Source organism: Talpa europaea (genome assembly GCF_964194135.1).
Source record: "Talpa europaea genome assembly, chromosome: 15".
Classification (NCBI taxonomy): domain Eukaryota; kingdom Metazoa; phylum Chordata; class Mammalia; order Eulipotyphla; family Talpidae; genus Talpa; species Talpa europaea.
Genome location: NC_140083.1, coordinates 33,439,547 through 33,458,016, shown reverse-complemented (window position 1 = coordinate 33,458,016; position 18,470 = coordinate 33,439,547). Strand labels below are relative to the sequence as shown.

Sequence of the window (18,470 nt, the reverse complement as noted above, 5' to 3'; positions counted from 1 at the left end):
AACATAAAGGAAAGGGGAAAAGTAAAAAATAAAAACAAAAACAAAGCAAAATTAAAATAAATGTCAGTCACTTTGAGGAACTATACTTACGTACATGATGTTATGAGAATCTGGCAGGGCCTAGAAGCAGGCCAAACAGGAAGTTCATTTATCCAACCGAAGAGGGTCATGTTCATTGCTTCCGGTTTTGAGGATAGGATATTGTAGGGGACTTGATATGATCAGTAATGCTTGTCTGTCTTACACAGACCTTAGCCAGGGATCAGCCTAATCTTGAAGGATCATTCAAATAATTTTGGCAATTATTATAAGGACTTAGAACTGACTGCACCCAGTGTTCAGTGATTCTTGCTTTCTGTTTTGTAACTGTTTAAATTTAAGAGCTCATTTAGGCTGACTCCAATCTCTTGGCACTTGGAAACTAGTTTTCTCAGGTTATCAGTTTTACCTCCTTCTGATGCTTCAAACAAGAGTTGCTGTAAAAGACAGGGAAGCATAGAAGTAAGACTTGGCTAGATTTAGAGCATTACCACATCAATGGATATGGCACATGCAGAAAATTTATAGGAAAACTTCAAGATGAAATAAAAGATAAAAAGCATTACATCTTTCCACAGTGATGCACAAAGAGGTAACTTCTGTAAGGCTCTCTGATATAAACGATGGACCTATAAGATAGATATATACACAATTCCATCAGGAAACACGATGAAAAACACCTTCATAATCCCAACTATTTAAAGAATTATACTCCGCAATATAGTAACATTCAAGACAAAATGGCTACTTTCAGTTTTAGAGTTTCCAAACATTTAGAGTTCTTAGAATGTTAACTTCTAGGCTTTAAATCTTTTAAATTGAGAGGCTAACATAAGGGGCAGAGTAGCTTTTAAAAAAGTGACCCGTCTGCTATTCAATTATGGCTTACCTCTCTTTGCCCCTTTAGAACAATCTCAGCAGCAATGGCTCTAAGAGAAAAAAGGAATATAGAAAAGGGAAAAGAAAATTTATACATCTCTGAACAAAAATGAGGTACTGGCAGAATACTGACTGTGGGAATCTGAGTACAAAACTTCCTGAAAGTAACAGGCTAAACTTCCAAGGAGGGTAACCTATAGTGAAAAGAAAAATTCAACAATTTTTATCAACTTTACAAGAATGAAGTAGACGAGAGTTTTGAACATAAATAACGTTCATGAAAAAATAGCATAATTTCTAGTAAAAAAAAATATATATATATCTGTATCTGTCACTAACACCTTTGAAATGAGAAATCGGACCAGAGCAGGGGGATAACCCCCATTTTCAAGAGAGATGGTCTTAAATTGTGTACAACAGATTTGTTGGATAGCAATATTGTTACCTAAATATTCTCCTTCAAGGAAAATTAAAACTTTATCCATTTTGCTTTTAGAGGCACTCCCTCATTCTTGGTATAAAACCTCAGAAAGTGCCAAAAACAAATCTAAACTAGAATAGAGATCGGTCCAGGAAGGGAAAAAAAAAAGTCATTTCAGATTTACCTGTCTGGAGCAAACCTTATAAATAAAAGCAATAGCTATAAAAACATGTACATGATTGTTGCATTACATTTTCCAGGTGGCCAGGCATGTTGGGATATTATATGTAAACATCTTGGCTTGAAGTTTCAGAATCTGAACATTGCTTTCTTCCCATTCATGTTGAAGTAGCCTGTAAAGTACATTCAGGATAATGAACAAAGCATTGCAAGTGTAGAGGACCCTAAATGTGCTGTATGAGTATAGAATGTTTGATGAGGTATAATTTTCGGTCAAATTCCATCAAAGTTATTCAGTATTTGTATAATGCCTCTTATAAAAATCACCCTGGGACAGGACAAAGCAGCAGGAGGTCAAGACCCATGTCATCTTCAACAAACTAAAATAAGGTCCACGTATTCCTCTAGGATACTAAAGCATTCTCTCTAAGCAATATTCATTGAGTCAGTCCCCTCCCCCAAATTTTCTATACTAGTGATTTGTTGTATTAATACCATTTCCTGGTATTTTTCTTTCTTTATTAAACAGAGTATACTTAATTCCAGAGCTAAGTGTTAAGTACAGTGGCTAGTTATTAAGTTTTCTATTTTCCTGGAAAAAGAAAAAAACAAAACAAAACAAAACAAAAAAACAGGACAAAGATGGCCACAAGAAAATAATAAGGGTCTCCCCTAGTGGTGCAGCGGTTGAGCACTGGGCTGCGAAGCTGCCCACAGCCTTTGCAGCACCGGTTTGATCCCCAGCTGCCGGCGAGGGTCCCACATGGCGTGCAGACCTCTCCTGTGGCACCCACCTCTCCTGCCGCGCCCACTGCTCCCCTCAGCAGTGTATTTCGTCCGTCTGCCTATTCTGTTCCCCACTCTGGCTCTGGTGAATTCTCTCACCCTCCCACGCTTCTGACTGTACCCAGAGCTTGTATAAATAAATAAATAAATCTTAAAAAAAAAAATAATAAGTAACAAAATGTGTGTTTTGGGACTTTACCAACAAAACCAAGAATAAGGCATTTTGAAATACAGGTATTACCATAATAGAAACTACTCAAAACATGAGCACATTTTTATTTCATATGCTTTACCAAGGTGATATTTTATAAAACAAATTTCTGTAAGGAGTGTCTATAGATTAGCATGCTTACTAAGAAATTTTTATTTAAAACACTATGGCTATTTTTGTCACAGACTTAGGCCCTTGAATATGTTCAATCTCTTACATGTTTTCCCACTTACACGCTAAGTGGAATGTAAATATCAATACTTTAAAACACAGGTGAATATTAGATAAATATTTTGTGCACCTTATGATCCATAAAACAAACTTGGAAACTGTAAGATACAACTGGGTGCAATGGGAATGACTGAATAAGTAAAAGCCCAAGAATGATTATGCAGGGTACCTTTTTTAATTCAAAAAGTACAATTCTTGGAGTAAAAATGGTTTTACTCTATCAGAACAGAAACATTAGAGAGAAATGCTTACTTAGGTATTGTAAATGAATGTATGAAATCCCTGAACATGTGTTTCTCAAATGTGGCTTGAGGGCCCAAGTTCAGAACTCTGCATTTTATTTTTTTTTTAAGACTTTATTTATTTATTTACACATACAAGAGCTGGGGTGCAGGCTAGAGGTGTGGGGGTGAGAGGGTTCACCAGACGGAGTTGGGGGGCAGAACAGGAAGACTGACTAAAATACACTGCTGAGGGGAGCATCAGATGAGACAGGAGAGGTCTGCTATGCCATGTGGGTCAGCTCCGTGACCGGGGATCGAACTCATACTGCAGTGGCTGCGGATAGCTTCACAGTGCTGAGACTTAACCTCTTGTGCCACCAGGGAGGCCCTGAACTCTACATTTTAAATAAGCATCCCACAGAATCTAAGGCAGGCTAATATTTAGAGCAACTGACCTCTATGAAAACAAGTCATAGTAACCCAAAATATGTGTATGTTGGCTGTTATCTCTGTGACTTAAAAAGCCTCCTAAGTAAGACTCCTTTGCCATGAAAATCAGACTGCTTATAAGGCATATGTCTAAGGATAGTGGGTGCTTAAGCAAAACAGGTGAACTTTACTTCAATTACTTGCCCCCTTATAATCTGCACAGCTTTATATTCTGACTTCTACATGACTAGCTATTTATCACTTAATAACTCTGACATTAACAGTAATATATCAGTGAGGAAATAGTGGAAAGAACAGACTTGTTCTTACTAACTTTACAAGAATGATTTTAAAGGAAGAGCCTATACTATATATCAAGCTAAGAACCAAAAGAAATTTGTTTTTTCTTACCTCAGTGCAAGTCCAGAATTAGTTGGCATAATTGAGCAAAACCGTTCCAAGGTTTTGGAATGCTGGGTCTTTGGAACACAACTCAAATAAAAGAAAATAACCTGTGGGGAGGGGGAGGGAAGTAAATACACAAAAATGTGAAATCCAATTACCTATGTGTTTTAATGAGAAAATCAAATGGACTTTAAGACATGAATGCATAAACTAGAATAATGCATGATGCTGTGAGGTACAATCCTACCATTAATTATATTAGTGACTTTCCAAGTATGAATTAGGAAATATGGTCTAATGATGAGTCATGGACTGAGAACACTGACAAGAAGCCAGAGGTCCGGGTTTTCATTCCTGAGTCTACCTTTACTTGCCGTATAGCTGGGCAAGTCATAGGGCTAATAATACCTGCCACATCTTGCTCATGGAATGCCCGTGTATAAATGACTTAATGTCCATAAAGAAGTTTGAGGTCCTGGGATAAAGAATGGTATAGAGGTACAAAGCACAGTAACTGGTTATCCCAATTAGCAACAAAACCACCCCACCAAAAAAATAAATAAATAAGCCCCATTTATTTTAGTCTACACTAGGGTCTTTGAAAACAAAAAAAATCTTTGCTTCGGAGCCTGTAAGACAACTTATAAATACAGCAATACTCAGATTCTACTCTTAAAATTCTAAACGACATCTGATTTGATGCCCATTTTTCTAATGCCCTATCTATAGCTACATTTACTTCAGAGAACATTAACAAAAAGAGCAACTATACTATATAAGCACATTCTTATTTATTTTCAAGTTAACATGTTCTGAACCTTAATGTTTCTTAAATTTCACTTCAATGTTACATTTTCCAAAGAACAATCAATATGAACACTTTAATTGAACCTTAAAAGCTGTTTCTAAAGTTTGAAAAGTAGGAAACATGGTCAAAAATAATAGTAACTACAAGGAAAGTAGTCCTAGAGAAAGCTCTCTTGATTCAAAAAGTTTTGCTGTCTTTTTAAAGTTCCCTCGCTTTGTACAAACATCTAAAGAAAAAATTTTAAGTTCTTACCCTATTATGAAATTCATAGTTGGACCAGAAATCAGCACTGCTAAAAGGAATGGGGTATCGGGCAGGGACTGTAACCAAACATCTATTCACTAAGTCAGTAAAAAATTTGAATTCTTGGACTTTGTTTCTGGATCCAGCAGCTCTATTATTGGCAAAGACAAGGTAACTGCCAAAAGAAAAATATTGTAATATAGAATAATTAAATCAGTAATTCCCTCACCAAGAAAGCCAAGTGCCCTTTTCCCCTTATTCCAAACCCCATTCTTACTAAGAGCAAATAAACTTACTCCATCCAAATCTTCTGCACTATGTCGGATCTCATGGTCACCCCTAGTGCAGCCTCATAGGCCTCCACGGTCTCTTTAACATTTGATTGAAGAGGATGACAAAGGCTGTTTGAAAAATGAAGGACAGTATTGTAGGTCTACATTTCAATTTTATCAGATAAAACTGATGAAGTCTATTTTAAACACATCAAGCAGAATTATAACAGAATCCTTTTTTTTTTATTTTTCTTCTTTACTATAAAAACCTTAGCATCCCTTCAATTTTGTTTCAATGACTAACATCAAGTCAATTTTAACACTGTGTAATTAATTCAGTAATAAATAACAAATGCCAAGTCAAGTATGTAGCATTTCTCTCTACAGCAGATGTCTCACCAGTAAATCAGCCACAAATAAGGAATTTGGTGGTTAAACATCTCATCATCAAAATTTTCTTTACATAAATGGGTTGGAATGTCAAGTGGTCCTGGGATATTTAAGAGATACCTGGAAAAAATTTTTGGTTGAAATTATGACTATGCACACATGGGTTGATAATACTTTCTTTAAAAATCATGTTTCAACTTAAATTTCCTCAAAATTATTTTTAAGAAGTAATGAGACTTTATTTCCATCTACTATACCACTTTGTTTCCATCTTTAGCATCACATATTTACTCTAAACGTTATGATTTTATATTCCTCTTCTAAATGAATTTTATTCAAGCCCCAAAATTAAACAAATCACCATAAATACCTAAACTAAGAACAAATTAGATTACCTATCTAATACCTTCTCTATAAAGTCTATACTTTTTTGTAAAACAGAAACTCAAGAGTTTTCTGATATCTGTAAACAATCTCTCACATACACAGACAATACATACCATTATAGATTTAATTTTACACATAACATCAATGTGTAGTCTGTATCATACTGATCTATAAGGTACTTATGAAAAAGAGGACCATTATCAAATAAGATTGGGAAATACTACAAATTGTACCCTCCTCTTGAAAAGACACATTTAGGATATTAAAGGCTCTAAGGAGTCTGATCGTTTCTAAGATCAGTAAAAAAATCTAACTTTAGACAATTCAGTCCCCTCCAGCCTTAAATATACTGAATTTGTGTGTATATCATATTTACCAACATCTTCAAGAATGATGCTTTGAAGAAAATACATTAATGTCAATACTGACAACTGAGTTTTATTGGAACACAGTTATGCCCATTCATCTCTATGTTGTCTACATCATGTAACCTGCTGTGGTGGCCTCTTATTGCTATTAGAATTCACAGCAAAGCAAATAAAAGCAGTAAATACAGAGTTCTACATAAGTTATTGAGAAAGTGACAGCTGAGAAAAGAATTCTCTAAAGCTTCTTACTCAACAAAACATGAAGAGGTATATTACTTACACCCAACTTTAGATCACAAGTCAAATTAAATCATTTTATAAAATTCCACTGAGATTATCTGAGGATAATTCATTGCTATAGCATGAAATGCTAAAATTAACAGTAACAATAATGTAAAAGCAAAATGAGTCACCATGGCATATAAACCTTCCTCTGTATGGTGTCTTTAATCTAAAAACATTTAGAATGTAAAGCATTTTCCACTTTCATTAAATCATATTAGTCAAAATAGTTCTATTGAGAGTATGTTTAGGTATTTTTTTTAATCTTCCAAAAATGTAATCCACAAAAAAAAGGTAAGTCTTTCCACTGAACTATATTATCTTTCATTCTTTATAAACCAAGAGTTCTACAAACTTACCGAAACAGATCCAAGTTACTGTATTTCTCAAACCCAGGTTTAAAGAAGGATGCAATAAATTTTCGCAAAAATGGAAGAAGATTATCTCCTCGATTCTATTTTAAAAAGAAGGAGGATGGATATGTTAAGTTTAGTGTTTAATTAGAACTTTTCAAAGAAGGAAAAAGCCTCCTCCACCCCCGCAGATTTGCTGATCAGATTGTTACCTGTGTAGGGAAAGGTACAGAAAACTTCATAATTTGATCTCTAAATAGATTCAACTAACCATTAAACAGTTTAACACCCAATACACCATAGGTTTAAGTTTCATCTACCAATTATCAAGTTCCTATTACATCTTTGGCACTGTGCTAAATGTTAGGGCTCTAAATATGAATAAGACATGGTCTGGGCCCTCAAGGACTTCTTAGTATAATAAATAAAGCAGGTATTAACAAAATTAAAAAGCAATTGAATAAGTGCAATGGTAGAACTACATACACAGGGTATTATGGCAGAGAGAGAAGGAATACCTAACATAGTTTGCAAAGGGCGAAAGGACCAGGAAAACCTCCTGTAGCAGCTGAGGCCTGAAACATTTTAAAAGATGAATAAAAAAATATGAAACACAAAATCTAGGAATTATGGGTAATATCTATATTACCTGCAAGATGAAGAATTTGCATGTATTATAAAAAATCTCTGCATTCTGAGGATTTTTTTCAAATGCAGTAAGCCACACTGCCTTGGCTTTATCATGCTGATTTGTTTGCAGATATAAAGCAACAAGGGCTTCCAACAACTGGCAGTTCATGGGGCAGGATTCCAATAAACATTTACAAAGCTCCACTGCAGCCTCATACCTTAACAATTAAAAAAAAAATCTAAATACATGAAAAGATAAATTTTCAACAAGGTTAACAGCTTGTCGATGAAGTTTTACCTCTCTAGAAGTTGGTGCAGAGCAATCATGTTTGTGTAAAGTGGAACACAGACCTCTACTCTTTCCTCAACAGTCAGGCTTTCATCTGTACAAGCTTTTACTGCATCTATTCAAATACATAACATTAACATAAATTAAACAGAATAAATTATTTGGCTGTGTTGTTCAAACTCTTAAGATATCAATGAGAAAAGATGGTTATCCCTTTGCTTGACCATCACTACTCATCTTTATTGAAAAGGAGTTGGCTTTTATACAAAGGAAACATTTCAGGTATCTCTAAATTCCTAAAATTCAATCATGTACCTTCACTTTCCTGGTAAGAATAAAATCATTCAACATGAGCCTTAGCATCTATTGATGTTCTCACTTAGATAAATGTCTGCCTGTATCCAAATTCCTTTAATCTCATCTCAAAAAAAGAAGCCGGTGAATCTTTTCATCTTTCTCTGAACCACTTTCAAAAGATGACTTGCTCTGCTATTCTTTAGTCTTTTCAATGTCTCTCCTAAACTAGATCCTTTCCTTACTCCTTTCACACTTCCTCTAAACTATATTCTTTCCTTACTCCTTTCACACTCTCCCCACCCCTTGTGAAAACTCCTTTACATGATTTTGCTGTTTCTTGTAGAAGGGTACATTGTTTTTCATTGGTCACTTCCTCCTTGCTCAACTGTAGTATGATTTCCCAGATTCGTGGAATCTGAAACTACCCATTTAAGTTCACTTAAAAGGATTCATATCTAACCAAACCTATAAGCTACACTCTATACTCCTTTATCTGATTAGCATTTGACAATGCTCTCCTCCTTTCAATTTCTTCTTGCCTGTTTCCAAGAGATTATATTTCCTCTTGGATTCACTCACTGACTCTATGTTCCCTTTTACCCCTTTACTGCTATGCTCTCATCTTCATTTTCTCAGAGAAAATGGCTTAGAGTTTCAAATACTGAATATTTTATTTTAAGAGCACATTAAAAACTATAAAGAATTTTGTAACGTAACAACTTCTGTGTTAGTAACTTTCTAATCCATTTCTCTAACCAATAGTATCCACTTAAGATAAACCTTCTTATTTCCATCTGCAAACAAGAATTTCCACTGGATGACCCATTACTATTCACAAATACCATTTCTACTATCCCAAATTGGTGTTTTCACTTTACCAGGGTTTTTTTTTTTAACCATTTCCCATGTCAAAAATTATGAAATCATCTTGACTATTCCATCTGTTCTTCCTTGACATTTGATCCGACCCCTACAACTCTAAGTGATAACTTCAAAAGTCTCTAACAATCACTCTTTCCCAGTTTATTTTGTGTACACCTTAGTTGCTGCCATCAGCTTTTCTTTGGTTTTCCTACCTTTGGTATCCTTTCTCTTCAACACTATTCTTTCTTTCTTAGAGAGCCTCTACTACAATCAAGTCTACCGCACTTAAAATGATATTGGAAACCTGGTATCATTCCACTTATCAAACTTAATTTTTACCGTTCTTCAGCATTTAACTCTTACTTTGGTTAAGAATTCTCCCTTCTTCTAATCTTTCAATCCACTGCAAATTCCTTATCTACTTGTTGCTTTTTGTTTACTTAGCTCCCCTACCAAAAATTTTCCTCTTTCCTTTCTTCACTTATTCAACATTTACAAAGGACTTAGTACACTGTCAGATATTATAGGTCCTTGGAAAATATAGATAAAAGTAAGATATGGATCCCATCTTTGAGGCAGCCCACTATGTCACATCATAGTCAAGCTTCAAAAAGTCTAGCCTAACCCTAAGTCCCAATCCTTCTATAAAGACGTCCTCAATCATGACAATCTACAATAACCTCTCCCCGTTCGGTATATGGCCTATACCATTTAATTCTATAAATCACATATCCAAGTCTCTTCAGTAAGAGTAGATTTAGACTACATAGTAATACATAATTACATGACCTTATATATTTAATAATTTTATCAAATGCATATTGTATCTTCTCACCAGGCTATATACTTCTTATTAGAAAGGAACTCACTTTATACCTTGTGTTTCTCAGCAGACACTTCGTTAGGTATACAGTATCAAACTCACCAATGGACAAAATATTGTTTGAAAAGATAAAATCTTTCAAACTTTCTATTTAATGGAGTACTTTAAAAAAAAAAATTACCTGATTCTCTGATTCAATCAACTCACTGAATCTATATAATCTATATTATCTACCTATTTACCCTTTGCCATTAGATATCCTTTGCCATAATTAGAAAAATTAATTATGTAATGTAGTACAGATCCTGGCTTTCACAGATGCCAGTGCTCCTCTTCTCTGATTCAATCCTAAATTTTTTAAATAAACATTTATATAAAAGATGAAACTACGTCTATTTTATAAATATAAATTTATTCCACTTAATTATAAAAAAATCATAATTATCTGATGTTCTCAATAATTCATAAATATTTGTACTTACCATCAAAAACTGCTAACAGCATGTCAGGATTAGTCTTTACATCCTCAACGGCTTGCCATGGCATTACAAATGGTTCTGTATTAACAATTCTTGAAGGATTGGCATTAGATGGATCATAAAATTTTGAAGGAAGAATGTTGAATTCAATAAGATGGATGTAGGCCAGCCATGCCAAACATCGATCACTTATTTTAAGGTACTCAGCTACTATTCCATCCTCAGCCAATTTCAATGCATTCTAGGTAAAAGGAAAAATTAATCTGGGAGAGTTTTTTTAAAAATTATGATTCCTAATAACATTCTAATTAAAAAAAAAGGCTAAGAAGAATTGAGTGTTGTATTTCTTTGAAGTAGTTCTTAAATACCTAAGTCAAAATTTTGATAGTCACCAATTTATGTGAATAGCAGATTAAGAATTTTTACTAAAGTTTGACATAGTAAATGAAAAAAATATTAAATTCATTTGTACATGTAAAGTGCCTTGATATTCAAAATGTAGTAAAACAAAACAAAAACCTACACAGGTTTTCACTGTGGACTTCTTTCCCTTATGGTTTGAATCTTCAAGTATATTCTGGTGGGTACTTCCCACTTATTATTCTCATTTAAACCCTATACATAATCTATAAAGATATAATCCCCACTAAGTAAGTGAAGAGAGAGTCACAAACTTACCCAACATCACACAGTCTAGTAGTAAGTTGCAGAACAAGGATCCAAATGCAAAGCCTGCACTCTTACCATTAAACAGTGTTACCTGTAATGCTTTAGATCTTTTACAAATTCTCTACAAAATGTAATCAAAATGCTGTAATAAATGTTTACCTGTAAAATTGCAAGCGCACTTTGGCATCTTCCAGTAAATATGTGCAGCTGAACTCTAAACAAAAGGGCCTCTAAAAGCTGAAAGGACAGAGTATCTGATGTTTCCTGCTTGGCTGCTTGCATCAGAAATTCGACCATTCTCTCACATACGTAATCCTTTTCTTCAAAGGTGCTTTCTAGGTGTAGAAACTGTCCAAAAGAGTTTCGTATAATTAATCCTGCTTCATAAGAATAAACTGTAAAACTATAGAATTTTTTACTTTTCATTAAGATAATGTAAATTAAATTTTCAGTTTCTACAAAAAGGGTAATTATAAAAATGTATACAGTCACCTTTGAGTACTGTAACATAGATTTCCCTTTGTCGTACATGTTAGAAAGCAGAATCAGATGGAAAGTAGAGCAATATAGATGTACCCTCAAAATTATCACTGAAGCAGTTTCATTTCCCCTTTCCTCAAATCAATAGATAAATGGCCGCAAGACTACAATGGAGTTCCAAAAGTTCACACTTATCACATATTATTCGCACAGCAAGTGGGTCAATTCCTGAAGGATTGGCATTAGATGGATCATAAAATTTTGAAGGGAGAATGTTGAATTCAATAAAATGGATGTAGGCCAGCCATGCCAAACATCGATCACTTATTTTAAGGTACTCAGCTACTATTCCATCCTCAGCCAATTTCAATGCATTCTATTATTTTAAGTTTAAGCCAGGGTAGGAAACATCCCATTCTCTCAGAGAATGAGGAAGAACCTTTTTTTTTTTTTTTAAATAAATTTTATTGTTATATTCCCCATACAATTGCAGCCCCCCCATTCTGACCCCAATCCCTCCCCTCCCGCCCCCCTAAAAGTGTCTCTGGTTCATAGTTTTTTGTTGATTTTGATTTTCACTATCTTATAGTTATTCATTTTCCTGGTCCCTTATTTAAGTTTTCTAGATTCCTGCTATGAGTGAGACCATCCGGTATTTTTCTTTTTCTTTTTGGCTTATTTCGCTGAGCATGATCCCTTCCAGCGCCATCCATGTTGCTGCAAATTGCATGTGTTTATCTTTTTTGAATGCTGAGTAATATTCCATGGTATATATGTACCACATCTTCTTGATTTTTACAAGGTTCCATATTGGTAGAATTACAGATTATTTCCATAAATAATGAAGACATAAGATCAAAATATTCATTAAGATGTTACACAAAGTATCAGAAATTTTTAAAAACTTTTCAGCAGCTCTGCAACAAATTCACTTAAGTTTGCCCAAACAAAAACCTGAGATCTTTATTTTATTCACCAAAAACATTAAAAACAAAAAAGTCACCTCTTCACTAAATTATTTTTCTCCTTGTTTTAGTCTAAATCAATCCTGAGCCAGAGGAATGGTTTTAAGATTACTAGACCCTGATAATTAGGACATTATAGCAGATAAGGATATGATTATGTTACATCTTACATTTAAGATGACCCCCCCAAAATTATGAACACACACACAGGACTTTGTTATTTTTTCTACTCACAGTCCAAAAACTCTGATAATCAGGAGCATATTCAACAGCTGTTTCACACATTTCCTGCACCTCCTCCTTGGTTCCTCTTTTTGAGAATAATCTGAGGTAATGGCACCAAATTTCTGGATTGTCTTTGTTGTTTTCCAAAGCTCGAGCCAGAACATTCAATGCAGAATCCAAGGACTGTGAACCTACCCTACATGTTTAAAAAAAAAAGGAGCATCTTTTTAAAAATGCTTAAAAATGCTTTTAAATTGAGCTAATCCAAATCCATTTTTTTAATTCCATTTTCTGTTGGACCCCACCAAAAAAAGCACAAATCACCTATGACAAAGGGTGGTAGATTTAAGGATTTAAAATCACATCTGTCCAAAAAAGATCCTGAATGCCCAAAGACCCAACAATTTCTTAAGTAGATATTGAATGAGCATTTACCAGATAAAAAACAATGTTGTAAAAACATTAGATTATCAACCTCAAATGTGCTTTATATGTCCATATTCAGCAATTCCTTTTATGATTTAGACTGATCAGGGAATTGGAAAAGTTAAACAACTCTCCCTCAAAGCCAACTACTGCCAGCACAAAAATCAAAGCTTTCAATATAATTCTTTTCAACGGTTAAGGGTTTGCTATCTCTTAGAGAAGATAATTGTCTCTCATGATCCTATTCATAAAATAATGTACAGCTCTTTTGGCCTTCACTCAGTAAATGAGTCAGAAAAGAAAACACTGTAACTTATCCCATTAATGTGAAAATGACACATAAGGAAAGTTAAATAAGCACCAAACTCAGGAATGCATGGAGTTATTAGAATTCTGCAGTGCTACCATATTTTAAAAGGTTTTATACCAAGTTTTAAAGATAGATTAGCCTATTATTTAAAAAAACCTGAATTTTTGTTAATTTTTCAATTACTACATATTTTTGAGTTATAGCTACTACCAAAAAATAGAAATTAGAAAATGCAATTATACAACTGCATAGGCACTGCCATCTGTGATATAAATTTCTATTTTGCCTTGTTTGAATATACACGTAACACCATATACACAGAGAAGTGAATTCAGTAGAATTAGTGGTTTCTTACATAAGCTTTAAATTTCTAATCAAAATATAATTTAACCTGTTCTGTGATCTTATCATTTTATTGAGATAATGATCACTTGATTTTTTTAAGATCCAAGAATTAATCCTTATATATTTCAATATTTACTGTTTCAGCTAATCTTACCTTGAAATTAAGAGTCTACTGGAGTTAAAAACTAAAGCTAATTTATTACCCATACATTGAGCCATGTGTACAACTTAAGATCTAATCTTAAACTTTTTCTAATAGCTTTTAAACAAAAAGTGCTTTTGACTTTGTGGGAAAAAAAAAAAAAACACAAAGACTCTATTGATACTGGGAAGGAAATCTGATTACCAGAGGAAATAAACTTCAAACATAAAAAATATATATGTGCACCAGTTTACACAAAGATTAGAAGTAGACCTACCCGTCGTTTTGATTCAAATACTTGTAAGCAAGCTTGAGCCAAAGTTGTACATGAGAAGGATTTTCAAGCACACTTGCTTCTAAATTAGCAATGTCATCAGTCTCATTTGTAAAATATCTGACATCATCTGGAGTCACAACTGTATCCAAAGCTGGAACATTTATTCGGTTCTCTGGCTGGAAGGCTGTATTGAAAGATATCATCAGCGTCACACTTTCTGTGACCCACAGACCCAAGAAAAAATAATTGGCTTTATCGCCGAAATAATGTAAAAGTCTAAGGATTCTTACGGCATGCGGCAGTTCATAGCTTCAAAGCAGAGCAATCATATAATTTATTGTATTAACCAGAGCAATTTAAGAGTGAAAGAGGATGTTATTAAAAATTATACCAGGAAAGGCCTCTCTGGTGGCGCAAGGGGTTAAGACCCAACCTGTGAAGCTCTCTGCAGCCACTGAAGCATGAGTTCGATCCCCGGCCAGGGAGCTACCCACATGGCACAGCAGACCTCTCCTGATTTGCCTGCTGCTCCCCTCAGCAGTGTATTTCAGTCAATCTGCCTGTTCTGTTCCCTACTCTGTCTCTGGTCAATCCTCTCACCCCCATACCTCTGGCCTGTACCCCAGTTCTTGTATGCAAAAATAAATAAATCTTTTAAAAAAATATTATACCAGGAAACAGGTATATAAACGAGGACTCTGATGGCCAAACAATAGGTCCCTACTGTAAGTATGAAACATGACCTGATAAAAGCTCTAATATAATTAAATCTAAGTTCAGAAAAAGTGTTACATCAATATAATCAATCACATTATAGCACCCTTGCATTCAGATATTTGCTAATTTATAAACAACGAACAATTATATTAAGCAAATAAAATAAGAGTGCATGATGTACTTGACAACAAGGCACTTATTAATACATTACTTTGTTCTCTCATATTTTCATTCTGTAAGTATGTCAGAAAAGACAGACTCAAGGATGAAGTAAAATGAAAACTGCCCTCAAAGAGAACACAAATCTGGAAATGGTCCTCAAATGGAAGCAGTGCTGCTTTCCTCTCTACAAATGTGTTCAACACTATCTGAAGCCATCACATTTACTTAAGTGTTATCCCTACATTTATTGGGCAGAGGCCATGAATATAAAATTTCCTACAATGTTAACAGCAGTTCTGCACAAAGAAGAACTTTATTAGTGTCCTAAACATCAAATGGCATCACAATTTTTAAACAATAGAAATAAAAAACTTAGGGTACCACATACATTAAAAGATTAGTAAAGTTTTAAATAAAGATGAAATATCATAATTTGATAATTCTGGATCTTAAGTTATCTCTTACCATACTTAATTGGTCCTGTAGACTGTTCCTCATCACTACTGAAGTTATTCTCTGAAACAGGTTTTCTCCAAAACTTTGGCTTCCACTTCCTTTTATCTTTGTAGGTTGTAAATGGAGGTGCTAAAGCAGACAAGGCAAGTTTGTTAATTGATAAAATTTTTTTTTACAGTTTTGAAGGCTATCCAAACAAAACTTAGAATAAAAAAACACTAAATTTTACTCAATCACAGTAGTCAGAAATTATATTTTATACTGAGAACATAATGTCAAAAAGTCTCCTGTCATAAAGAACCTACAAGCAGGTCTCCCCGGTGGCGCTGCGGTTTGAGCACAGCACTGCGAAGCTGTTCACAGTCTCTGCAGCACGGGTTTGATTCCCAGCCGGCCAGGGAGATACCCACATGGCATAGCAGACCTCTTGTGCCTTGCCCGCTGCTACCCTCAGCAATGTCTTCAGTCCATTCAGGCAATGTCATCTGCCTGTTCTGCTCTCCACTCTGTCTCCGATGAATCCTCTCACCCTCCCAAGCCTCTGGCCTGTACTCCAGTTCTTGCATAAATAAAAATAAATCTTTAAAAAAAAAAAAAAAACCTACAAGGTTCTTGTGTGTGTGTGTGTCTGGGTGAGAGAATATGAGAAACAGACAGACAGATATATATACTCACTATGGCTTTTACTTTCATTGATATTGCTAACAAGGAGAACAGACATCTGGTCCATTGACATTCGATCTTTGTTTACTCCAAAAAGTTTCTCAACATATTTTTCTGAAATTAAAGCAACACCATATTCATAAAAAATGTAGAAAGTATGGACTACAGAGATGAGGCTAATTAAAGGATATGCAGTGAATATTTGTTTAAGAATTAAAGAAAAATATTTGGGTTTTGGTATTGGTCAGAAACACCATGGCATTTCACAGAACAAGGTCTATTTTATATTAACTACTATGACAAATTTTAACACATCATGCACCCAATTTGGGTTGGGGAAAGAAAAGTATTTCCTGAAACTAAACAATTAAGTGAAAATTAAAATTCCATCTTAAGAAAGATTAAATAGATTCAGTGATCTTACAATGGTTCTTACAATGATATCACAATGGGTTGTGATAATACTAAGTTTAATAAAAACCAGCAACCTTACTTGTAAAACATTTGTAGTTTAAGGTTTAATATTTGGTACTAAATCTGTGGAAAAGCTCAACAATATTTATTCACATTACTATTACAGTGTCAAAGTACATCAAGTCCTCTGTATTTCACTGTAGATTTGAAAATAACTTAAAATTCTAACATTCTCTTATTTTTGAAAAAAGTAATAAAATATGGGTCTATGTTAAAATCATTAGCAAAATTTTTATACATGTTAATATATTCTTCTAAATAAACTTAACTATTTAGATGAGCTCTATCCAAATAACTTTCTGCAATGATGGACATGTTTGATTTCTGAATGTCTTCCTGGCAAGCACTTACCGCACATGGTTTTTGAGTACTTGAAATGTTAGCATTGCAACTGGGGATGTAAATTTTAATTTTAATTAAATTTAAATAGCAAAACATGGCTAATGACTACTGTACTGAACAGAGCAGATGTAGATGAATTGTTATAGATCAATACATTGAATTATTATAGCTACTTAAAGAAGTCCTCAACACTTGAATATAAAATTTTTAAGTAGCCTAATTTTTCACTTAGGGAACAAGAGGTCTTTAAAAACCTGCTGCAGCGGCAATTTCTTCATCGGTGCTTGTTTCAGAGCAACCAATCAAAGACAGATTATATGATAGGATGTCCTGGAATAGCTGTTTTCGACTAAGTGTATAGTCCTGCGTGTGCTGCCTAAAATAAAATGACAACATGGAACAGATAATCATATACAGGTCAAAGCTAAATAACCAAAACTAACTTCCAAATTATAAGATGTCCACAAATAAAAACTACTCACCACTGACAATCATCATCATTACATGTTCCCGTTAAATCAAAACGGCAGAAACACTGATCTGGTTCAATCATATTACTGTATGATACTGAGCTGAGAGGAAGTTTTTCCTTGGTTCGATAGTATGGACTAAATCTAAGGAGAAGAGAAGTGGATAGGCACATTATACTGATATACATGCCTCAGAGAATTAAGAAAATTTTTATTTTCTTTCCAATTACAACTTGTATACTTTGAGCTTACTTTTTATACCTAATTACTTAATAACAAAAGTATCTCTTGAAACCATCCAGAAAACAAATAGGGACAAACTACTTTTATGCCCAGAACATAAAATTTCTGAAATAGAGAAAGAAAAAAAAACAGAAGAAGTCCTAACATTTAAAAGTAGTGTTGCTCATGACATGATAGAATGCTAAATAAATATTTCCTCCACGTTACCAGTAAATACAGAAAGCTAGGGCAAAAGTCTACACTACTATTTGACAGGCACGCTACAATTTTATGATTAAATCATGCTCATTTAATAGTCTCACACTTCTAGAAGTCCTACAAAACAACAACCAAAAAGACAACTTCCCAGAATGTTAAGTATCTAGAATATCTAAATGAAAGCTGGGCAATGCATTCCTTAGAATGAGTAAAGTGAAATCAAAAATTAAATATCCTCATATAACACTCCAGCGATATTTCCTAAACTCTGACAGTAGTTCAGAACTCTCTACAATTCTACCAGTACCCAGAAATTAGAATTGGATTAGAATTAATAAATGCCAAGTGTGAGGTAAACTTTATTTCCTTATATGGCTCATGTCTAACAACAAAAAAACCAATTTTTATTTTTCCCAAAAGAACAAGTTCATTTTTCAGTTACCAGGACTCACTGTTTCCCATTACCATCAAATACTCAAGGTTAAAATATTATTAAGAACCAAGGACCAGGGCCTCCCCAGTGGCACAGCGGTTGAGCGCTGGGTTGAGAAGATGCCCGCAGCCTCTGCAGTGCCAGTTCAATCCCCCGCCCCCGGGCAAGGGTCCCACATGGCCC

General features: G+C 34.3%; 1 protein-coding gene across 1 annotated transcript in view; it reads right to left on the bottom strand.

The window, feature by feature from the left end:
* Positions 1 to 338: 338 nt before the first annotated feature.
* ZFC3H1 (zinc finger C3H1-type containing) overlaps positions 339 to 18,470 on the bottom strand; it is a gene marked incomplete at both ends in the record, with an annotated part of 46,630 nt that continues 28,498 nt past the window's right edge. Inside the window, 19 exons of the mRNA XM_084255473.1 lie at positions 339 to 476; positions 606 to 668; positions 929 to 968; positions 1,591 to 1,692; positions 3,812 to 3,912; positions 4,866 to 5,031; positions 5,153 to 5,257; positions 5,528 to 5,638; positions 6,915 to 7,009; positions 7,558 to 7,756; positions 7,837 to 7,942; positions 10,294 to 10,531; positions 11,119 to 11,307; positions 12,639 to 12,825; positions 14,130 to 14,313; positions 15,474 to 15,593; positions 16,140 to 16,241; positions 17,198 to 17,319; positions 17,426 to 17,557. Coding sequence (XP_084111599.1) covers positions 339 to 476; positions 606 to 668; positions 929 to 968; positions 1,591 to 1,692; positions 3,812 to 3,912; positions 4,866 to 5,031; positions 5,153 to 5,257; positions 5,528 to 5,638; positions 6,915 to 7,009; positions 7,558 to 7,756; positions 7,837 to 7,942; positions 10,294 to 10,531; positions 11,119 to 11,307; positions 12,639 to 12,825; positions 14,130 to 14,313; positions 15,474 to 15,593; positions 16,140 to 16,241; positions 17,198 to 17,319; positions 17,426 to 17,557 — 2,500 coding nt within the window. The remainder of the gene's footprint in view (positions 477 to 605; positions 669 to 928; positions 969 to 1,590; positions 1,693 to 3,811; positions 3,913 to 4,865; positions 5,032 to 5,152; positions 5,258 to 5,527; positions 5,639 to 6,914; positions 7,010 to 7,557; positions 7,757 to 7,836; positions 7,943 to 10,293; positions 10,532 to 11,118; positions 11,308 to 12,638; positions 12,826 to 14,129; positions 14,314 to 15,473; positions 15,594 to 16,139; positions 16,242 to 17,197; positions 17,320 to 17,425; positions 17,558 to 18,470) is intronic.